The sequence below is a fragment of the Antechinus flavipes genome, chromosome 3 (genome assembly GCF_016432865.1).
Source record: "Antechinus flavipes isolate AdamAnt ecotype Samford, QLD, Australia chromosome 3, AdamAnt_v2, whole genome shotgun sequence".
In the NCBI taxonomy this organism is placed as follows: Eukaryota; Metazoa; Chordata; class Mammalia; order Dasyuromorphia; family Dasyuridae; genus Antechinus; species Antechinus flavipes.
This window is the reverse complement of record NC_067400.1, coordinates 167394292-167419569: the sequence shown is the minus strand read 5'-3', so window position 1 is coordinate 167419569 and position 25278 is coordinate 167394292. Positions and strand designations below refer to the sequence as shown.

The 25278-nt window shown below is 34.1% G+C and overlaps 1 protein-coding gene across 1 annotated transcript in view; it reads left to right on the top strand.

Moving 5' to 3' along the window:
- COL4A1 (collagen type IV alpha 1 chain) overlaps positions 1 to 25278 on the top strand; it is a 193773-nt gene that overhangs the window by 163137 nt on the left and 5358 nt on the right. Inside the window, exons 42-50 of the mRNA XM_051984186.1 lie at positions 913 to 1098; positions 2230 to 2363; positions 6938 to 7010; positions 7930 to 8001; positions 9192 to 9320; positions 10710 to 10808; positions 15043 to 15255; positions 16334 to 16511; positions 20884 to 20998. Of these exons, the coding sequence (XP_051840146.1) occupies positions 913 to 1098; positions 2230 to 2363; positions 6938 to 7010; positions 7930 to 8001; positions 9192 to 9320; positions 10710 to 10808; positions 15043 to 15255; positions 16334 to 16511; positions 20884 to 20998 (1199 nt within the window). The remainder of the gene's footprint in view (positions 1 to 912; positions 1099 to 2229; positions 2364 to 6937; positions 7011 to 7929; positions 8002 to 9191; positions 9321 to 10709; positions 10809 to 15042; positions 15256 to 16333; positions 16512 to 20883; positions 20999 to 25278) is intronic.

Here is a 25278-nt window from a genome sequence, read left to right as displayed (position 1 = left end):
ATATTCATGATAGAGGTAAGAAATTCGTAACATTTTGAAGAAGAAAACTGCAAGAGCCAAAGAATTTTTGCCCTTTACTCTCTCTGGTGTGTGCTAGAATCTTGGGCAGCAATTGATTTTGCTCCTGTGGATTCCCTAGACTAGGACTAACAGGATAGCCTGGGTTTGGACTTACTACATTGCTCTTTTTTCCTTTAGTCAAGCTCACTCCAAATCAGAGAATGATATCTTTGAATAAATACTTCTTAGGGCTATTGAAGTACTGAGTAGTTACAGGATAGAGCAATTAATATGGCACCCTGCTGTTGTTTTGGTAGTAAGTTGGAGCTATACAGGAGAATCCAACTGATCAGATATGATAATTGTAATAGATTGCTTCTATAGTGTTTTTTCTTCATTACAGTTTTTTTTTTTTTTGATAGTGGGGACCAAATAGTACAGTTGGCTTGGCAGTAATTTTGGTATTTCATTCTGTTGCATTTTAAAAATTATCTAAGATAGTTGATATAATCTCAGAATTTTAGAAGGCAAATATGGAGGAATGCAATTTATAAATAAACAGAAGGATTTCCCCTCTCTGGAAGTGATACTTTTATTGATCTAGTAATCCAATATTCACAGTAATCTTTTTATAGAAATGCAACCATAAAAAATGAGAAATATGCCCAAATTCTTATTATCCTGTGCTTATTTTCTAGAGATGATTATGGAATGAAATTAGAATGGTGTAAAATAAAGAGAAAATTGGTGGAATATCAGCTTACTTAGTGGAGTCCTACACTGAGTTTACCCCTGGGCAGCATGCTGGTAGATCATGAGAAAAATGCTACATGAAAAGTTTAATAAATTGAACCAGAAAATTAATTCATGTATTGTATTGTATCATTATTAATGAATTATCTTGTTGTTTAGGTTCCAAGGGAGAATTGGGTTTCCCAGGATCAGCGGGAAGTCCAGGAATTCCTGGACTCAAAGGAGAACCAGGATTTATGGGTCCTCCGGGTCCCCCTGGACAACAAGGATTACCTGGAGTTCCTGGTCGAGCAGTAGAAGGTCCTAAAGGTGACAGGGGTCCACAAGGTCAACCTGGCATACCTGGTAAGTAGATGTTGAAGTATATTTTGTTCATAGTGGAACTAAGAGCATCAACACTAGAGCTAGAGCTAAGGTTAGAAATAGCAGGGTATTGAAGAAAATCTTAAAATTTCATTAAGAGTAAAAGTAGAGAGAATGAAAGATAGGAAATATGAGAACAGTCTCCAGAATATTTGACATCTGCTGTATTGATTTTTCAAGCTTTACTGTGGTTGAAGATATTATAACCATTTTTGTCTGTCAACATGTTATAGAAGTGACAGATCTAGTGTCAGTGAATGTGAAATAGTCAAATCAATAAACATTATTTACTGTGTGCCAGAGTCTGTGTTAAGAGCTGGAAATACAAAGAAAGGCAAATAACAACTGACCCTTCTTTCAAAGAGCTCAACTAAAGAAGATAATATGCAACCAATTAAGTACAAATAAGAGGATAATTTAAAGATAAGGTCAGAAATAAGTACTATCACTAAGGGAGATGAGAAAAGACTTCTAAAAGATGGAATTTTAGATGAGTCTTGAAGGAAGCCTGGAGAACCAAGAGGGAGAGATGAGTAGGGAGTTCATTGCAGATATGGGGAATAGCTAGTGAAAAAGCACCAAGTCCATAATAGAGTTACTTGTGAGAGAAACAGCTAAGAGGTCAGTGTTATTATATTTTAGAGAATATGGAATGCAGTGAGATATAAGAAGATTGTAAAGGCACAAAGGGGTCAAAAACCATTGTATATTTGATCCTGGAGGTAATAAGAAATAACCAGAATTTGTTGACTAGGAGAGGTGACATGATCGGATTTGTTCTTTAGGAAGATCAGTTAAAAGAAAGAAAAAAAGAAAAAAAAAAGGAAGATCAGGTTGAGAGCTATAAGAAGTGAAAAGGCAATTTTGAGAATCAGGCTTTCTGTTTTCATTAAAATATTTATGTGGCCATAGCCCAATTATTCCCCATAGCTCTTATCCTGGTTTTTTGGTGGGCTTGTGATAAAAGGGCTACTTTTTGATATAGTCAGACGTTGTAATATTTTGTATAAGGGTAGAAATGACATGAAAGGAACCATATACAAATAGCAGGTGCTGACATCACCCAACTATGTAAAATTTATGGAAGATTATATACTTTTTAACCTTTTTCAGGTGTTCCTGGACCCATGGGCCCTCCTGGCCTCCCAGGACTTGATGGAGAAAAAGGAGAAAAAGGAAATCCAGGTTGGCCAGGATCCCCAGGTGCTCCAGGAGCTAAGGGAGATCCAGGATTTCAGGGAATGCCTGTAAGTTGTTTTAAGTACATTGTCTATAGTTCAATAGTGCGTATTTCACTGTTTTCTTTTAAACCTTCTTCAGGTCCTCCCTACTAGCTCTAGAGCTAGGGTACCCTCCTTTTCTTTATCTGATTCTCTCATGTATAAATCTGTATCTTCTCTCTTATTAACATCCCACCTACTGGGCATATATATTTCTAATGTTGTTTCATTTCTCTATGCACTGTTGGCACGATAGTATGTAAATCTTAGAAAATATTTTGATATTTGATTCTATGTAATTATTAAGGGGGAGAAAAATTGTGTTAGAAATTATATTTCTGTAAGTTTTTCTTCTATGCCCAATGGAAAAGAAAACTGCAAAATCAAATGGCAAATTCAGTGGATTAAACCAACCATAGAGTAATTATTAGCTTTTAAAAGTTAGTCATCTAGTTAGAAAGCATTCATTAAGCACTTACTATGTGCCAGCCATCATCTTAAGCACTGGAAATACAAAGTAAGGTAAAAACATAGTCTCTGCTCACATTCTAATGAAGGAGATGATATATAATTTCAGACATATAAGATATATAAAGAGCTAGTTTTGTAAAACTTCTCTTTTCTAGTTAATTCCTATTATAGACTGATATATCTGGTATGTAGGAGAAAGGATAAGAAAGAAAATCTGTTTTTACTTGAACAAAACTTTCTAAGAAAAGGCTTCCAGGGCAACACATAAATGGTAGGTTTTTGTATTCACTAACATACAAATCACTAAATAGTACATATCTAGCTTAGGCTGTTATAATGACAGGCTACTATTCGGGGGGGGGGCAGCATTTGTAATATTTAGACACTTCTGCAAATCATTTTGCACAGAATGGTCATTATAGAACATAACAGTTTGATAATATATTCAAATTCATGACTTAGTGAGTCATAGTATGACTGTTGACTTACAAATAATATGTAAATATATACATATTTACAAATATACATATGGTCATATGTAGATATTATAGAGAATCAAAGAAAAATATGTTTCATGAGTTGATGTGAACAAAGAATTGACTACTAGCCAGTCGATAGGTTTTCCATACTTAGGCTGTTATTTATATTGTATACAAAATTTTGAAACCACCATTTTTGTAGCTTCTATGAAACTTTCTGTGTCTTAGCTCCAAGAATCCAAGTTCTTCTCCCTGTCATTATGAGATGTTTCGAAGTAAAATTTGTATCCAGCTGTACTAAACTATAATCATGATACAATTTAGTAAAAAATAAAAATACAAAGCATTATTAATTCTAGTTTATCAACAGTAAATTTGAAATTCAGCATCATTTAGATAATTTCCAAGGGTAGATATTAAATTGTTGAATAAGAATCCCAAATCTTCATGTACTACCCACAGAAAAATGTTGGTATTTTCCCAGTGAATCAGTACCAGATAAAAGACTTATGAATAATTTGAGCATTTCAGCAGCTTTGGCTATCTGCAATTACAATAACCACTTTAAATTCATTCCTGTTATTATAAGAGCTTATATATTTTTCACTATATGTTGAATATGTATTGTGAGATTGCAATATGTGTGAATATATTTTCAGACTGGTTATTGTTGTATTACAGTTGCCCAGTGATGTAAGTGTGTGTAATTTGTCAGTTATTCATATATTCCTACTTTTCTTCTATCTGTAACATACAAATATAATTACCATCCTGTAGAATCTGCCAACAGATATTAAGGAATCTTTCTGCATATTATTTTTGTTATGGCATTTTTTTATAAAGGCAAAGTAGAGAAACAAATTATCTAAGAAGCAATACATTTTTTCATACATTATAACCCATGACCTGGGAAGAGAATATATATTGAAATAGCTAGAAAGTGAGATAATATTTTAAAATTCATGATATTCATTTAAAAAAAGAAAACTCCATTTTTACAATATCTTCCTTTGGGTTTTTTTTTTTTTTGCCTCTTCCAAAGCATCATTTTTCAAATATCTGTTTTAGATATAATATTGAATTTTGGAGAAAACTTTCCTACAAAATATTATGATACTATAGCCATATATGTTATCTCATCCTCATCTCATCTCATCAAGAGATTTTTGTTGACTGTTTAGCTCTATCTTAAGCACTGAGTGCACAAAGAGATATAAAAATCAGTCCTTGTCATTAAGGAAGAAAAAGGCATATAGACATGAAATATAAGCATTATATTACCTATATCACCTATATGTTTAGGTTCTATTTTTGATACACAGTATTATCATCCTTCTAATATCATGTGAGAAAGTGACAAATAGTAATAATAGGGCACTTTATAATTATATTATCTCATTTCATCTCTGCAATAATCTGTAAGGTAGTATAGTATATAGTAGAGAGTATAGATATTGTTATGTACATTTTAAAGAAAAGAAAACTAGAATGATGATGTTGGAGTCAGAAGACCTGATTTCAAATTCTGCTTTTGTTGTATACTGTCCCTAGGCCTAGATATTTCTTGGTTTTCCATAATGTGAGGAAATTGGATTTCAGAGATGTCAATCTCATGGCTCTTAACTACATGTGTTTAGAAATTCTGAATGAGATTAAAATGAAACTGGAAAAAAATTTAAAATAAATAAGAATATAATAAAATATAGATAATATTGGTAGACAGCTGAGTGGTGCAATGGACAGAGGACTGGACCTGAAATTAGAATGACCTGAGTTCAAATATGGCCTCAGAGACTTATCTGGGTGATCCTGGGTAAGTCACTTTGCCTCAGTTTCCTCATCTGTAGTATAATCTGGAAGAGGAAATAGCAAATGACCTTATTATCTTTGCCAAGAAAGTCAAAAATAGATCTGCAAGGAGTCAGTCATGACTTAAATGACTGAACAAAAACAAGATAATGTTAATTTATGGTTTTCTAAATCAGAAGGTGACCTGTTCGTTTGAGCTTGATACCACTGAACTTGCTGATTTTTGAGATCCTTTGCAGTTCTACATTTATTTTTCATTTTATTTTACTACGTTTTATTTTATTTTCTCCTAATTGTATGTAAAAATAATTTTCAACATTTCTCTTTAAAATTGAATTCCAAATTCTTTCTCTCTCTCTCATTGAGAAGGCAAGAAATTTTACATAGGTTATGCATGTGTAGTTATGTAAAACGGTTTCCCATAGTGTAAAAGAAAATATCAACTGAAATAACCCCCCATAACTCCTAAAATGAATAAAGTTTTTTTTTTTAAGTATGCATCTATTTGTACTTAGACTCCATCAATTCTTTTTCTGTGCTTGGATAGCATTTTTCATCATAAATCCTTAATAGTTGTCTTATATTGATGAGAATAGTTAAATCATCCATAGTTAATCATCTTACAGTATTGCTGTTACTGTATATAGTTCTCCTTATTCTGCTCGTTCCACTTTGTATCAGTTTATTTAAGTTTTTCTAGGTTTTTCTGTGACTCACTAGCTCATCATTTTTTATAAAAACAATTGTATTCCTTCACAATCATACATCACAAATTGTTTAGCCATTCCCCAATTGATGGGCATCCCCTAAATTTCAAATTCTTTGCTACCAGGCATAGTTTCAAATTACTCTACATAACAATTGAATCAATTCACAACTCCACCAACAGTGTATTAATCTCAATTTTCTCACATTCCATCCAACATTTATCATTTTCTTTTTCTGTCCTTTAGCCAATCCAAGTACTTCATAGTTATTTTAATGTGCATTTCTCCCATCAAAAATAATTTAGAGCATTTTTTTCATATGGGTATAGATAGCTTTTGATTACTTCATTAAAAACAGTTTATATTTTTTGGTCATTTTTCAATTGGGAAAGAGTTTCTATCTTGATAAATTTGATTCAATTCTCTCTATATTTGAGAGGTAAGGCCTTTTATCAAAGAAACATTTCAATATTTTTCATAATTATGATTGATAACTGTATGTTCTTTCTTCCTATTTCCTTCTTTCATGTTCTATTGTCTCTCATTTTATCCTATCCTTCCTCGAAAATGTTTTGTTTTTAGTTACTGCCTCTACCAGTAGGCCCTCCCTTTAACGAATACCACACTTCTCTTGTGCTAGCTAAGAGACCCCTCTAATTCTCTTTTGACCAGTGATTCAAACCCCTTACTGCCTTAGGCTCATATTTCCAGAAGTAGCTCCTGTTATTGTTGATTCAGTGGCTCCCAAGGCCTGCTTCTAGATTGCTGGGGCCAGGTCTGAGCTGGCCTATCTTGCATTGAACTGCAATCTACTCTCACTACTGTGTAATACATCTCTCCTGCCAATCTTCTAAGTTATCTTGGGCTGGAAAATTGTTTCATCCCATCCTTTTGTGGATTTTATTACTCCAGCATTCATTTAGAACATTATTTAAAAGTCTTTGAATATATTTTTTGGCAAATATTGGGTGTTCCTGCCTTTTCCCTATCACCTTGGCTCCTGTTTATAGTTTTAAAGGGACAAAACTAGCTAATGATATAACTGGTACTTTCTCAGAAACTTAATTCCAGCAGTTATTTCTCAAAATAATTTATTGTAATTCTGCAAAATAATTTCTGCCATTTTTCCCCTAAGGGTATTGGTGGTACACCAGGAATCACTGGTTCTAAGGGTGATATGGGACCTCCAGGTGTTCCAGGATTTCAAGGTAACAGTTGAAGTATATTCTATTTCAGTGTTTCCAGACTTTTTTCCTAAACATGGTAAAATGAGCAATAAGTAGTACTGACAGATTTATAGCACAAGAGCCAGGTGACATGCAGTACAATTTTTTAAAATTTATTTTAATCCAAAGAATCATATGCTGTGGTAACCAGAGGTTGCCACATTTCTTTGCTCATAATCAGGACCATACCTTGTGGATTAAGATGTTTTCATTAGACTGAAACATTTTAGAATCTTATTATATTCTTTTCAAAGTTATACTTTCTGATTCCAATTAAGAATGATTTATCATAGAAGTCAAGAGTTCATAATATTTTCTTTGTTTTGTGGAGATTAAAAGTAACAACAAATACATGCACTGAATTTTCCTTAGTCTTGAAAACTGAACAGAATTGTAGACAATGATCAAACTATATATGCTAAAAATGAATCAACATTGTTTCATAAAGCCAATATTATTTGGCTTTTCTTTAATTGATAAAATTCAGAAATGCATATGCAGAATCTCAGAGCAGAAATATTAATAATTTCAGTCTTAAATCTTTATGATCCCATTGGGGGTTTTCTTGGCAGAGACACTGGAGTTGTTTGCCATTTTTCTCCAACTCTTTTTATGGATGAAATACTAAGGCAAACAGGTTTAATGGCTTGTCTAGGATATGATAGGTCTCAGTCACGGGATACATCCTATCACCAGGAATATATCTGAAGACTTTCATTTATAGCAGAACCTGATAGAGCTTATTCCCTATCCCCTACTCCTCTAACATAATCTTTGATAATCCAGGGTCATTCCCATGTTATGACAAGGCTTTAGGATAAAAAGGATTACCTTTTTATGTTGGAAAATTGGAAAGAAAAGACTTTCTTTAGTACCTTAATATTTTCGCTTTGCTTTCTAGGTGCCAAAGGTTCTCCTGGCCTCCAGGGGCTCAAAGGAGATCAAGGGGATCAGGGACTACCAGGTTCAAAAGGTAGGGGCATTTGTCATGGACTCATCATTTATTAAAGATCTGTCTGTGCAGGACTATAAAGGAAATCGAAGATATGGTATTTTCCTATTAGAGACTTTATATTTAAGTGGCAATGCAAAAATGAAGGAAATTACTTGAGAACAACAGTTACAAAGCCGTTATAAAGACTTGATCAGCAGATCTCCACGTGGCATGTGGTAGGATTCTATTTCTGGATCTGTGCTGTTCAGCATTTTTATAAATAATTTGAAAGAGACATGGAAGAAATATTTGTTAAATTTGCAACTGACAAAAAGTTGTGAAGACTGGCTACTATGACTGGACAAAATCAAGATTAAAATGTTGATATGGCTAGAATCCTGCTCCAAAATTAACAGGATAAAACTAGATAGCAACACAAGTAAAATTTTATACTTATGCTTAGAAAAATCATGAAAATTTCATAAGTGACCTAATTTTAATTGACATCAAGTCAACAATATGACATAGCTACCAAAAGAAGCTTAACTTGAAACTTGGGCTGAAGAAATGTCATAGACAAATCAAGAGAGATAATAGTCTCTTTGCATCTGGAGCATTGTATTAAATTTTGAGCTTGACATTTTTTAAGAAGGGCATTGGCAAATGAAAGCTATTTTTAGAGAAAAACAGTGAGCATGACAAAAAAACTAGATGCTTTCACAAGGTACAGATGAAGGAATTGGGATGTTTAGCTTAAAGAAGAGAATACTTGAGAAGATTTATTAATAGGTATCATTAATTATTTTGATGACTATCATCTGAAAGATTAGGTCTGTGTAGTTAGAAGAAGTTGACCTGGGAAAAGCATAAGCCACTTCAACTTAATACAGTAAAGAATTAGGACTATACAGATATGGAATGGGTTGCCTTAGAAATTTACTTTTCACTATTGTAAATATTAAAATAGAAGGCAGATAATCACTTGTCAAAGACATCATAGGAATGGTTCTTTTATTTGTGGGAACTTTGACTAGAGTACCCCAAAATTCCTTCCAAACCTGTCTGATTTGAAGCTCAGAAACAAGGGTAAGAGTGAAGAATAAAGTATAGATTTAGTATCTAAGTTTTTGGAAAACATTTTTAGGAGGCCAGTTTGAGAAAAATTATTATTTAAGCTTTTTATAAATAGGTTCCACAGTTAAATGTTTCTCACTGTATTATTCTTCCAGGTCTTCCAGGACCACCTGGTTCCCCAGGTCCTTACACCCTAATCAAAGGAGAGCCAGGTATCCCTGGACCTGAGGGGCCAGTCGGGTTTAAAGGTGTTCCAGGCCCTCCAGGCCCGAAAGGACAACAAGGTAGGAAGTGTGTGTGTGTGTGTGTGTGTGTGTGTGTGTGTGTGTGTGTGTTTTGGGGAGTATATGTGTACTTCTTCCATTTGTGATTCTTCTTCCATGACTTAACTTTTACAGCCAATACTTATAAAATCAAAATCATGCGCTGTCAAAATTACCAATTAGATATAGATTTTCTTTTCAACTCTAAACTTCTAAGATCAACCAAAGTTTTCCAAAGGAATCTTTTTGGACCAAACTGTAGGAAAAGGGAAACCAATTCAGAATGACCAGCTTTTGATCAAAAAAAAGGTAGAAAACAGGAGTTATTTAAATCTATGAAAACAGAATTCTTCAAACGTTGTCTAGAAGCCATAATGACTTGATACCGTGTATCTGAGTTTTGTTTCTTATCACTCTACACTCTGAGAGCTTATGCCACCCTTTTGCCTAACCTCATTCTAGAGATAAATTTTACATGTTAAATCATAGATCAAGGCAAGTGAAAGAAAAAAAAAAAGAAAAGAAAGGAAAGAAGGAAGGAAGGAAGGGTAGAAGGAAGAGAGAGGGAGGGAGGAGGAGAGAGAGAGAGAGAGAGAGAGAGAGAGAGAGAGAGAGAGAGAGAGAGAGAGAAGGTGAAAAGGAGGGGGGATGGAAAAAAGGAGGGAGGGAAGGAGAGAGAATGAAAAGAAGGAATGAAGGGAAGGAGGGAGACGGAAGTAGGAAAAGTGACCTAGCATTTAAAATCTCACTAAGTGTAACCACTGTTTAAACACTATGAATAGAAATAGAACAAACAGCACAGTCCCTGCCCATAAGGAGTTTACATTCTCATGAAAAAAGACATTTAAAGAGAAGCTAGAAAGCAGGAGAAGAAGACTAAATTAAGAAATCTTGGAGAGTAGTTTTACATTGTACTAATAGAGAGGAAGTTTCTACCTCTTCATCTTGTCCATCAAGGGAAGAGAAGTGATACCTTCAGAACACCATTTTGTTAAAGGCTGGCTAAATGGAATGTCATTAATCTCCAGAAATCTTGTCTTCAAACCTTTACTTTTAGTAGCCTGTTATCTCAGGATAAACCTATCATGCTGTTTGGAAATTCTCTGCATGGATAAATGAAATAAAATATATAAAGTATTGTATAAACTTTAAATATTAGCTGTTATTGTTATTGTTCATGTCAGTGTTACTGGTATTCTTTGACTCTGGTTGGAGGAAATATTCTAAGAAAAAAAAAGTCTGGGTAAAATTTCACATCAATTTTGACTTTATATATGATACCCCAAAAGGGGAAAGACTTGGGGCCAGATACTTCACAATGAAATAATGATCTATGCTTCTTTAGCCAAAAAAAGAGAGACATATGTGATTTAATCATGTGCTTATTCTTCCCCTCTACCCTTGATTTAGGTGTAACGGGCTCTGCGGGTATTCCTGGACCACCTGGTAACCCAGGATTTGATGGTGCACCTGGACAAAAAGGAGAACCGGGTCCTTTTGGTCCTCCTGGTAGGTATATTGATATATTACAATATAAACCTTTAATTACAAAGGCAATAGGACAATAGGTTGATAGAACAATAGATCATTTATTAACTATTTACTATGTGGAGTTTAAATCCTAATAGGGTAAGATCATACTTAAAGGGTGATGTAGACGATGTAGCAAATGATGTGGTTGTTGTAGATGTCAAATGTTGGAGTTGGTCATGTGAAGAATTCACAATGGCCCTTTTTAGGAGAAGAGGTTATAGACAAAATGAAGGACACCAAAAAGGGTAACTATGAAATAAAGTTGGAGAGCATATAGTTATTGAGAAAGGGATTTTAATAATTAATGATGGAAAGGACATATTCCCTAGTGGAATTTACAATTAGCCAGGAGAAAGGAACAATCCAAAGAGCTTGGGACATGATAAATGGCATGGCATTTAGCATCCTTACCTGGCAGACTAAATCCTAAAATGGATTTAGCACCCTAGCTATAAAGAGAGATACCAAGGAGTTCAGCAAAGATGAAATGGGTCATCAATACATTTATAGGAGAAATTTAACCTCAGGAACATAACTGGGATTTCTTGGTTGGACACAGCAAGGTGAGGATGCCCAGGACATAACTTGAATTTCTGACTGAAAACCTCCACAGAATGTGGAACCATGAAGCTAAACAATTCCATCAAGGCTTCAGTTTCTCTCTGCAAACCATATCCAGCTATTGAGAACTTCATCAAAGAGATCTGAAGGGAAGGAGAGAAAAAGGAAATGTAGAGTCCTGGAAAAGGAACCACCAATCAGGGGAAGAAGGCCTCAATACAGAAGTTTTTCCAGGATGGCAAGGAAAATGAATAGGAGTATCTCAGGGTGGAGCTTTCTCCACATGGCAAGGAGAAAGGCATCTGGAAAGAGAGAACAGAGGTCTGTTCAATGAAACATGGTTGGGATCCTTTCCCAAATGGTGGTATTAGGGAGGGAGTCACTAATCAGGAGAGCAGGATTTTAAGAACTGGAAGTCTCTCCAAAATGGAAAGGCAGCAAACAAGAAGAGAAAAGGAATCTGGATTTAGAGTCCAGGAGGGAACAGAATCAATTTTGGTTTATTTTTTCTAATTTGTGATCAATCAGTCTTAAAATCTTTTTATTTGTATTCCCACTACCATACTATATTTCAGTGTTATTTCTGTTTAAATATACATAGAACTTATGAAATAAATAGTTGAAGGAACAATTGAAATTGACAATTCAAAAAAATGTCTTAGAATTATGGAGTGTGTATGTGGGAATATATGGCCTCTAAAAGCAGGTGGTCTTTAAAAATGGTTCTCAATTTTTGTGTAGTTTTACAAATGCATAAATTGTTGATATACTTGAGAAGAAGGGCACTGTCTCAATAAATTGTTATGCCCAGTACAAATTCCCTATAAGGGAAGAGCATAGTTAGGGTCCTGTACTCTCAGTAAATTTTTTTCCTTATTATAAAAAGTCTGTTTCAATTATAGAAAGAAAAAAAATCAGAGAACAGGCATATTAATGTCATAATTAGCTGAAATGTCATTTCATGTCATTTTTGAAACATGATCTGAATTCTTTAGGAAACAGAAATAACACTGAATTATGCTGTGCGTAGAAATACAAAGAAAGGGACTTTTATGCATGTAGATCTTAAATTAGATAGAGAACAAAAGCAAAAACTAATTATGTAGGTTACCACCTGGCAAACTTCTGTCAAAAATTTTGTTTGAAGTCCAAGTGTTAAAGGTGATAATAGCAACAGCTGTCCTAAGTTATCCTATTACCCTGTCTTCAATTGGAATAAAGCTAGACAGGAAATAGTCAATTCAACAATGCTTTGTTGAATACTTTGGGACAGGAAACATTTAATTCAAAATCTTTTTATTGAGCAACTAGATTTTACTGGTACTTTCTGCATATAAAGATGAATGAGATTTTTGTCTTTGTCCTCATAGAAATTACAGTTTAACAGAGGCCGTAAGAAAAATATACAGAACTAGAATACAAATTAAAATGTGTTAAAGTGCTATGAGAGGTACAAATAAATGGCTGTTGTTTCTCAGAAGAGGATGGTGAGGATCTGAATTCTTGAAGAGTAGTTAAGATTTTTGAAAGCCCACTATAAGGGAAGAGTATCCACAGATTAGGAAGCATCATTTGCTAAAACAAATAAACAAAACCAAAACCAAAACAAAACACATTGGACAGAGAATGAAAAGTTCTTCAGTTAGGCTAGAATGTAGATTATGTGAAAAGGAATTATAGGAGATAAGTCTGAAAACGTAATTTGAATGAGGCATATTTTGGAAGACTTTGAAAGCCAGGCTGAAGATTTTGGGCTTTATTCTGCTAGCAATGAAGAACCATTGCAGATTGTTTTATAATTAGTGACAAGTACAAAGCTGTACTCTAGGAAATTTTAGATTAATATCCCATTGCTATGTAAAGTTAATTAGAATTGGGGAGGCCAGAGGCAGGCAGTTGGATTATGTTGGTTGATCTAGTTGAAAGATTATTAGATCCTAGACTTTGATAGCAACAATAGGAATGGAATGAAGATGATCAATATGGAAGACACTGAATATGTACAAATTACAGGACTTTCACATATAATTGATTTTTCAAATAAAGGGAAATTGGAGTGGTTAAAGATTTTAAGCCTCAATTACAGGGAGAATTATATTACCATTAGCAGTCATCGGGAAGTATAGAGGAGGAAATGGTTGGGTGAAAGCTGAGTTGAGTTTTGCACAGGTTATTTTGAGATAATCAAGTTTTGTTGCTCATGGTCAGTACAAGACTGGCTTTGTGAGTGAAAGGACTCAGATAAAAGGATGGATTTGGGAGTTACTTAAATGGAAATGATGGCTGAGCTCTTTTACTAATATGAGATCTCAGAAGAAGAGTATGTTTCAAGAAGAATCTTAGGTCTACATTTAGAAATGAGGCAAAGTAATTAGTAAAAGGGCAGCCAGAGATATGGGAGGGAACTAGGATAATTCAATTGCATGAAAGGTAAAGTAGAGTTTTTAATGACTAATTGCAGTTGTCAAAGGAAAATGAAGATTAAAAAGAGCTTTGTATATTTCCAAGCAAGAGGTTTGAGAACTGTCATTATAACTTGGAGAGAGTAGATGCGCAGTTGCAAGAATTTAAGGAGTGCTTGGGTGGTAATGATATAGAAGTACTTCTTTAGAAAAATTAATTCCTGAAAGGAAGGACAGAGGATGATAGGGTAAGAGATCATAGAATTGAAGAAAGTTTTTTTTTTTTTTAATGATGTTTTTAGCTGGGGAGAAGGATCCAATATATAGAGAGAAAGAATAACTCATGGAGCAATTTCCTGGAAGGAATGAGATCAAGAAGTAATAGACAAAATTGCCTTAATAAAAACTCTTATTTATATAGTGTTTTACAGATGAGAAGCCACTTTGAGAGGTGGATAATGCAAGTAATATTGTTTATTGTTGTCTCAGAGAAGTTAAGTGATTTTCCTGTGTTTGTGGAAGAGCTGGTAATGCTAAACAGGGTTTCCTTCTCCATGTCCAATGTATTTTCTCTGGTGTTTCTCAGTTTCTTATGCTGCTTTATAATTTATAAAATGTTTCTCTCAAAACTAGCTAGCTACCTGTTGGGTAGCTAGTGCAGATACTATTAATTTCATTTTATAGAAGTGTGAATTTGGTCTCAGAAAAGTAAAATCACTTGTACATGTTTCTTTGTTAGTAAGTAGCAGATTCAGAACACACATGTTGGGGCAGCTAGATGGTACAATGGATAAGACACTTAACATGTCCTAGCTGTGTGACCCTGGACAAGTCACTTAACCCCAATTGCCTCAGGGGAAAAAAAGAACATGCATGTCTAGGGCTTATTCTACTATAACACAGCCTCTTTTGCCTTGACCAAAAGGAGACACTTTTGGCACTCATTAACAAGACCCCTTGGATGAAATACAAGAATTCAACTTTGTAGAGATTCATAGCTGTAGTATCAGATGGCCTAATAAAAATAGCTTAAAGAGGGCATTTTAAAAAGAAAAATAAAACACTATGAGGAAGAGGGCTCAATGAAGGTTATAGCTTGCTCTTTACAATGTGCTAAAAGGTACAAACAAGTGTTAGTGATGTGTTTTATGATGACATCTTTAAGTCTGATAGATCTCTTTCATAGGTATTGGGCCATAGCCAGGAAAAGGAATATTGAATGATTTCTTTTTGGTTCTTTACTACAGGTCCAAAAGGACATCCTGGTCCACCCGGTCCAGATGGGCTTCCGGGGTCAATGGGTCCACCAGGTACCCCCTCTGTAGATCATGGCTTCCTTGTTACTAGACACAGTCAAACCATAGATGATCCACAATGCCCTCCTGGGACCAAAATAATTTACCATGGCTATTCCTTGCTCTACGTACAGGGGAATGAACGCGCACATGGTCAGGACTTGGGTAAGATATTAAAAATCATTTTAAAAAATTCTAAAAGATAAGAAATTTGATATGAATAAATTTTTGCTAGATCCAGGTTTACTTTATTTATGGATTTGTAGGTCTATTGAATAAGATTATTCCAAATGTTTTAGAGAGAGTATAACTAGGATATGATTAAGAAGACACTGCTTGTTATTAAAGAATTGTTTATAGATAGATGACAGAGACAGAAAGAGATGATAGCTAGATGGACACAAATAGACAGATATATACATACATTGATACATATCTCCCTCATCTGTTTTGACATAAGCCTGAGATACTAAAGCCCAACCTGAGCTATAACATGTATATAAGAAAAATTGCTGAAAAAATCAAATAAAAATTCTCCGTGAAAACTTAACAATGGGATTGTCAGCATAAATGTGACCCTTGCCTATTTTATGATGAGGTCCCATCATCAGAGGCCTCTAGGTAATATAGTACTAGGCAGAATGCTGTATTTGGAGTCAGGAAGATTATTTGGATCCTGCCTCAGATGTTGATTAGCTATGTGAGCCTGAGCAGGTCACTTAACCTCTCATAGCCTTAGTTTTCTCATCTGTAAAATAAGGGAGTTAGACTAAAATGCAAGGTATTTAAGGTTCCTTCTAGCTCTAAATTTATCATCTATGATTAATAATGATATTGATAATAATAATAACAATTAGAATTCAATTCAACTTCACAACTTTGTAGGCTATGATTATATTGCTATGTTGATATAATGAAAGATTATTGAAAAAAATTTAAACTCTCCTTCATTATGAGAATAGTTCCTATTTATAAAGTACATTACAGTTTTCTAAGTACTTTATAAAGAAATATAAAATAAAGATATTGTCTGTGCAGAAATCAACAACAGTAAAAAAAACAAAAACAAACTAAGAAAGAATAAAAAAGAAACTTGAAATTTTCTATAAGCATCATCAGTTAGGACAAATGAAGCATTTCTTTATCCATACAAGCCTTTTCACTGAGGAGCTTAAAATAGACAACTTTAACCATTTCTCATGTCTTTTTCATAAACCCATATTATTTTTCTTTGACTATTTAGGTACGGCTGGAAGCTGTCTGCGAAAATTCAGTACTATGCCATTTCTTTTCTGCAATATTAACAATGTTTGCAACTTTGCATCAAGAAATGACTACTCTTATTGGTTGTCTACTCCTGAGCCCATGCCAATGTCAATGGCACCTATCTCCGGTGAAAACATTAGGCCTTTTATTAGTAGGTGGGTAGAGCATTTGATAATTCAGTTTGAAAAAAAAAGGAAGATGCAGATTTCTCTGCTTGGGGCAAGAGGGAACTTTTTATTTAGTAAAAGGCTTAAATCTTTGTGTGTTGGAAATGTTGAATTTTTGGTTATGAAAATTTCATTTTCTGAAACTTAAATCATTTTGGCCACAAGTCTATCTATCTATCTATACACACATATACATATACATACATATATATATATATATATTTAGTTAAATTTTTTAACAAGTAACTACAGAACAGAGGCAGCAGTAGCATAATGGATGTCAAGGTCAGAGACAGAAGTCTTTTCTTTGACATATATTAACTTTGTGACTATGACTAAATCACTTAACTTCATTTTGGAGAAGACACCTACTTTTCTTGATAGGAGAAATTTCCTTATCAGGAAGTTTCCTTATCCCTATCCCTCTGTTCAGAATAAGTCAGATTCTGAAGATGAATTGCAGATAAAATTCTGCATTAGAACTCTTATTCTAGAACTTCTTTGAAAGGAATTGAAATTCCTTTCTCTAATAAAAGGGCATTGCCTGAATACTGTGTACTTTAGCCTCATAGGCTTATAACTGAAAGCTTTCCAAGAAATCTCCACAAAGATATTTTCTTTAGCTACTTCATTTAATGATTGCACAATATAGTGTTTGGTAGTATGCTTCAGAATCTGCAATAGTTTCCCAGGTTTGAAATCCTACATAAAGAAGTGGATCAAGTCCTTCTATCTTTTCTTTTTTCAAATTAAATGTTGACTCCTCAGCATCAGCAAGAGTTGACACAAAAACTGTAAGTCAATTTGGTTGAGCAACAAATGAATAACTTGCATTTTTCTCATATAAAGCTAAAAGTCAATAAGGGAATATTGAAAGAAAAGAAAAATGGCTAACCTTTCTAAAAAAAAAATCTAAGGGATAATTAGCTTCTTGAGGTAAATTATAGTGTAGTACCACTGATTCATCGAAAGCTATCTACTCAGAGTGAGTGAAAAGAAGCAGCTTGGGATCACCCATCAAATGGCATTTCTAATTGACACAGGAGCACCACTGATTGGTACCTTTTAGAATGTGGTCAATTTATGATGTCAGTAGATTGATAAAGTTCTTGAAGATAAGTCAGAGGCATATCACATTTCAAGACAAAAGAGATAGTCATACTATATTGTGGGAAGGAAATAAAGGGGAGGACCTTTTTCCAATAAAATATGAAACACATAAAACAGCTATTAAGCTTTTGTTTTCCTACAAGATGATAGGTCGAATATATTATATAATGATTTTTTTTAGTTCTTTATCCATCTGCATTTCTCATTTTTTCTTGAAATTTGAAGGAATCAGTTTTCTAAGTATTAGAAAATAGAAAAAGAAAGAATATGAAACTTAAAATATGAAAGTATCAACCTTCATGGTCTCTATTTTATTTCTCTAATATTATATTTTAGTATATAAATCTACATTTTAGGTCAGTATCTGTTTACTGTCTTAGGTCAGTAGGTTCCCCATCCTCAGAAACACCCCTATTTCAATAGAAACAAAATAAAAAGCAATTTAAATGTTCTTTTTCCTCAATAGTAATGTTAAAAAAAAAAAAACCAACAAATCAACCTATTACCATTATGTAAATATGTGGACTTTTACTTCATCAGCATGGGGAACTCCTAGTATAGTAACTCTTTCCATAACTATCAATGATTTAGTACATTATTATTCCTAGAATAATGTTTTGGGCACCATAAAAATTAAGTGACTACTTCAAGATCATACAAATGAAGTATTAAAGATTGAATTTGAACTCAGTTCCAACCCCCAAACTCTATTCTTCTTTATTGCAAAATCTATTTAAGAAGGCCCCAAGTGGAGTCATAATTCTGATAGGTGAGCCCCAGACGATAAAATTTTATAAGATAAAGTATCTTCCTTCAAAGAAGCTGAAATTCTTAAAGCCAAAGAAGCCAAAATTCTTAAATGCCTGATCGGATATGAGTTTCTTTGACAATAGTATATTATTAATTCAACAATATCCTTTAAAAATATATGAAACATCCTCTGAGTGTGGTGAACTGTGCTAGAACCTGGGAAAAGATACAGAACTGAGAATGATATAGTCCCTGTCCTAAAAATATCTTTTATTTATTTTCAGTGATTCTTAAGCCCAAAATGATGATTTATAAATTATCTATCTACCCATCCATGTCTATATATCTTAACATATAGATATGTGTACAGACATATATGTACATGTTTATATGTTACACATATAACATATTAATTAATCAAGGAAAAGTGGGTTTAGTTTTAATTCTGTCTAGAATAAATTAAATAATCTTTATAGGTCTTGGATTCCTCATGAATAAAAGGAAATGTTGTATTAAATCAGTCAAATTCAAATGGAAATGAGAGCCACTTCACCTTACATAAGGATTCTTGCAGACGTCTTATTAACTTAGAAAACCAGATATTAATATTATTTTTATTCTCTTGTATTTTATTTATTTATTTTAAAGTATTTCCCAATTATATTTTTTAAACTGGTTCATGGGGCAATATTATGGGGCCATATCAGTAAGATCCCTTTTACAGAGCAGCATGGCTTAATGACTACTAGTCTCAGAATCAAGAAAATCTTGGTTCTAGTCCTGTCTCTGATACACATTATCTTGTGATCATTGGGAATTCACTTAACATTTCAGTACTCCCAGGCAGCTCTTTAGCACTATAACTTATAAATGAGTTGTTATTCTGCATGGGTGACATTGCCTGTGCAGGTCCCTAGCAGCCTTTTCTAGTTCTGAAATTCTGTAGTTTCATCATCTTTTCCAACCTACCTGACTTGTGGACTAAAACCTCCCCCAACAACTTCCTTACTTCTGAGGGAGACACTTTAAATAGGCACCATTCCTCTCCTGCAGTATTCTTATTTTCTGTTTGGCAAGCAGATGGCAGCAGCTGTATGAGACCAATTTCATGAAACCTTTTAATTCATCTGCATTTGTGTGAATAAAATGGAAAACGGCACACACAGAGACACAAAAGTCCAATGAAAATCAAATGACTAATTTAAGTTCTCCACCTACTCTTCATGCATTTTCATGCAAATGTTCTAGCACAACTAGGTATAATTATTAACTGCATTTATATTCATTTATCAGCTTTGTTAACATTTTGTTCAATTTGTGACTTGAATGCAATTACTTCACTGTCGGTATTTAATTTTTTTTGAAAAACAACATTTTTTTTTAAACCAGTCTTTACAAATGTGCTTCATTTCCCCAAATGAGAGTATTTTTGTATAAAATTTGAGCAAATCTAAGGATCATATATGCTTTTTATTTATTCCTATATATGTAGTTCAAGAGTTTTATTTTAACTTGAGAAATTTTTAAAGTCCCATAGTGATTTGAAAAAGTAGTCTCCACTCCCTTCCTAGTACTTCCCTTTTTGGTCATGTCTTTTTAACAGCTTTTTCAGCCACAACACTCTACCTTAGGTCTGGTGCAAAGGTTCTCCTCTCTCTCTCTCTCTCTCCTCTCTCTCTCTCTCTCTCTCTCTCTCTCTCTCTCTCTCTCTCTCCCCCTCTCCCTCTCCTTTTCTCTCCTCTCTTTTCTCTCTCTCTCCTCTTCTTCTCTCTCTCTCTCTCTCTCTCTCTCCTCTCTCTCTCTCTCTCTCTCTCTCTCTCTCCCTTTCCCTCTCCCTCTCCCTCTCTCTCCTCTCCTCTCCTTTCTCTCTCTCTCTCTCTCTCCCTTCCTCCCTCCCTTTCTCCCTCCCCCTACATAGAAGAATGCTCAGGTTTAAATTATTCTTCCCTAGCTTCCTTGAAGAAAGATTGTACAAATCATCAGAGTCTGATGTAAAACATATATTTATAGTAAGTTGCCTGAAAACAATTGGTTTCATTTTTGAAAGACAAGTGGCATGTATTTGTAACATTAATCATGGGATGCCCAGTGATAGATGTAGCATGATTTAATAAACAATAAGTAAAGACTTCCAGTAATAAGATTGAGTGAAATCTCCATCCCTAGAGGTTTACAAATGGAGACTGGATGACCTCTAGAGAGTACAACTAGGTCTCAATTATTGCAAATAATGAATTCCCTGAAGCAGTTGCATTATTCAAATTCATACTGTATACTTCCATTGATTTGGAACAAGTTATCCTATTTTGCAATATTAAAATTTTGAATAGTGTGAATTTGAAAAATGCAACCACTTCTTGCATATTGTAGACAGCTTTCAAGCTTTAGGGATTGGGCTAGGTAATCTGTGAAATTCCATTCAGTAATAAAATAAATAAAAAACCCTGCAGGCAGGAGGCTACTGACATCTAACTAAATGTTTTGTCTCTCATTTCCACAGGTGTGCTGTATGTGAGGCTCCTGCCATGGTGATGGCAGTCCATAGCCAGACAATCCAAATACCACAGTGTCCCAGTGGATGGTCATCACTTTGGATTGGCTATTCTTTTGTTATGGTAAGTGGTATAGAAAGCCATATCTTTCCTGTAGGGAGGGCCTATTTTATTGATCCTATGTAGCTATGTACTATATAGCTATGTATACTATGTAGCTATAAGTAACAGCAATTTTGTTTTCATTGTTGTGAGATTTTAGTCACTGAATACTGCAGATAGGAAAATAAACGAGTCCTTCACTCCATATTTGTCTCATTACTAGTTATATCTTTCAAGGCACTACAGGCTTTTACCCACTCTGCATTTGGGCACCATATGTTTGTTTCCTAGGGTCCTAGAGTCATTCACCTTTGGGGATTCAATACTAGAATAGACAACACTAGAACCCTTCTGGAAAATGGAAGAAACATTTATATACCTTCCGAGTGCAGTCCTCAGCTGTTCAATTGAATTGTTTCTAGCACAAGCAATGTGACAATTTTTCCTAAGGGTCTAAAAACCTGTTTGTTTTTTCAGAAGAAAAAAGATAATGGAATATGTGGAGATATATATATTTTAATGTAATACAACAACACACTTACTAGTAAAAAATCTGAATGGGGGGGGGTAGAGTGGGAGAAACACCTGAAAAATACAATTGGATAATTTTAGCTCATCCAATTGAGGAGATGGACTTTCACTGGAGTTTATTTTGGATATATTTTCTCTTTGATTGTCAGCCAATAGCTGGTCTTTATACTTCATTGGAATGACTGACTGGCTCTTCTCCTTAAGTATTTATATCAAAACTGCCAGGTTCATTTAAAAAAACTTTTACTAATTGCCTATTATGTGCCAGGTAATATGCAAGGTATCAGTGTGACAAAGCCAAGAATGGTACCATATTTTCCCCGAGAAGTTCTGCCTTCTTTGGACACTTTTCTAAGAATCATTTGAGTTTTGTTTTAACTTGTTGGAGAATATTTTTATTGTGGCCCCCCTGATTTCATTGTTCCTATTTTTAGTCACTTTTAGTCTCCGTCCAAAACATGTTTACGTCAAACTATGAAATCCTTTAATTCTTCAGGCCAAGTTTCCTTTGATATTTGCTGGCCTCCTCCCTGAAAGGTTAGGATGAACAATTTACTTTCCACAGAAATGCCTTTCCTGTCTTGGATTCTTCACAATTGTCACTTTCTGCTCTGTCTGTTATGGTGATATTTTGCAGGCTATGGAATTATATTGTCCCAAGGACCACAGCTCTTTTATCAGGTGGCTGCTAAATTGAAAGAGGGAGTGACTTATACTAATTACTATTTTGTTTATTTTTAGAAGTTGTTCAAATAATTAAATATTAAAGTACTTTTTTGCATTTTTTCCACATTGAACACAGTACAGTTCATATTTCTTATAGAACAAAAATGCATGGATTTTAATGGATAACATGTTCTTGTCAAAAATATAGTTATGTATTTCTCTATTCAAAATGTTAATGCTTAACTCTGGCAAAAAAGAAAACTAAAGGTTCCAGAAGAGACTATGGAGGAATTCTGATGCTAAAAAAGAAATAAAAAGATTATTTTCATTTGAATAAAATATTGGGATTTTCACTTTGGTATCACACTAAATGGAATCTGTGTCAATGTACAAAAAATAAGTTCAATGAGTAGAGGTGAAGTGAAAAGAGATGCAGGAAAGTAGTTTTTTTTAGTCTCTCTTATTCTTTTGCCATTCACACAAAGGCCTAGAATATGATTGCCAAAATCAAAAGCATATAGAGATAATGATGTTCAGGAGATCAGAATAAGCCTCTAAATGTCAGCAGCTTCCCCTTTTACAGATTTAACCACAGTTTCAAGACCAGCAGTAGCCATTTCTAAAAAGTATGCCAGGCTGTAATTTGTTTTAGGAGGCACAATGCTGTCTACCTGTAGTGTCATCTTCAAAAGGGAAAGGGCAGAACATTAGTTATTTCCTTTTCAATGTATAGAATGTAAAGTTGGTTTGAAAAGTGAAATAACTTTACCCATCACAATTAGAAGGTGGATGAGGAGTCTGTGAAGAATATTCACTTTGTTCAAATATAAGAATGATTTTCCATTGAGAAATTGTCCAAAGGACTTCAAAGACAGGTCAGATTGATTTTTTCAAAGAGAACAGGATTCTTTCTTTGGGCTATACCACCAAGTAGGATATTTCAAAAGGGGGAATATAACCAATTGCAATTTATGAAATTGAAACACTGATTTTTCTGGATAAAAAAGGAAATGGATTCTGAAATTCTCTAGGTTTTACATAGATGTCTAACATTTCCTCAGATTTCTAGGCAACTGCAATTTCTGCTGGTTACTCTCTGTGGTGATCTAAGTTTGTATAGAAAAGTTAACACTATGGCTCTTCATCCACTACATGATCCGGAGGAGGCACTGAAGTGAATAATCTGGGAAGTTTTAGTTCAAGAAGCATGTTTTATATGTAAAGACAGTCAGTGAAATGGATAGAGTTTTAAGCTGGACATCAGGAAGATCTAAGTTCAAGTCTAGCCTTAGATAATCACTAGGTGTATGATTGCATTTCACTTCTGTTTGCCTCAGTTTCCTCAGCTGTTTAATAAAAACACTTATCTCACAAGGTTGTTGTGAGATCAATTGATATAAAATATATAAAGTGTTTAGTACAGTACATGGCAAATGTTGTTATTCAGTCATTTTCCAATTGTATTCAACTTTTCATGAATCCATTTGGGGTTTTCCTGGCAAAGATACTGGAGTGGTTTGCTATTTCCCTCTCCAGCTCATTTTACAGATTGAGGAAACTGAGGCAAATAGGATTAAGTGACTTGACCAAGGTAGCAGATCTGAACTCAGGAAAATGAATCTTCCTAACTCCAGACCTAGTACTCTGTCTACTGCGCCAGCAAGCTGCCCCCTGGTACATAGCATAAATATAATTATATAAATTTTAGATATTATTATTCTCATGATTATCATGAGAATGTCATGCACAAATAAAACATATCATGCTATATTTTTAATACTTAATCCACCCCTCACTGTTTGCTTCTGGTAAACAAATTTTGTTCTCGTGGGGAGAAAATGTATTTGAAAACAAGTAAACTGAATGGATTCTAGTTCTAACATATTGAGGAAATAAAAAATTCTATATTGGACCAGATGCATGGTCCATACAATCCGACATTCTGTCTCTGATTGTGAATAGCATTGAGATACATTTTGTAGACATGTATTATGCTTGTTTAGTTCTCTTGATGTGTAAACTATCACAACTATTTCATTTTCAATTGTTACTTGACAATTAAACTACTTCTTTGAACCCTACCTCTTGAACTTCAATTGACATTCAGATCGTAAGCAGAAGTATGCTGATAAATGTTTAACAAGATGCCCCTCAAGAATGTATGATATATCACAACATAGCATTTTTACTCTTTTTGTTGTTTGCTTGCATTTTATTTTCTTTCTCATTTTTTTCTGGTTTGATTTGATTTTTCTTGTGCCACAAGATAATTGTGTAAATATGTATGCATATATTGAACTCAACATATATTTCTACCATATTTAACATAAAAAAGAATGCATGACATACTTCTAAGTTTAATTTGCATTATTAATATTTTCTCCATCACTTTCTTAGGTCTACTAATCAACCAAACAATAAAACAACCTTTGATTATAGCATTTGTTGATTTCTGAGGTATAAATGGTCACACTGAAAATTTGACAATTGGTTCTCTTGAGCCTTAGAAACTATTTCTAGCACGCCCTCAATAAGCCACACATGATTTAGAGAAGAGATAAACTCCTTGTGAGATCATTCCATATGACAAGCAATTACTGCTGAATTTGACAGTCTTAGCCTCTTACCTTGTGCTAAGTCATTCTAAAATGGTGTGGGCTGACTAGTCTTTGCCTCACAGAACACAAGTCTGAGTCTACCTGGGGAGTCAAATTACCCTTCTGAGCTAACCATTTCACAATATTAGTCCATAAAACCTTATGTGATTTATAAAGGCAGTGTCATCTTCACCCATTCTCTAGTAAAGTGCCATTTCAGAGAGATGACTTAGTCCACAAGGGAAAGTTAAATTGCTGTGAGGAAGAGTATTACACCACTCAGATGCCAGGGTTCTGTGACTATTAATCTTAAATTGTTTCACACCTATGAAAACAAAATGTGATAGCCTACCATACCTAGACAGGGATATGGTATTAAGAACTTGGAAGCTTGGAGTTAGTAGGTACTTTTGACATGAATTACTCAATTCTTCTTCTTTGTTTCTGTACCTTACCTGTGCAATGGAATGTAATGGAAATAGAATTATAGAATTAGTCTGGAATTCA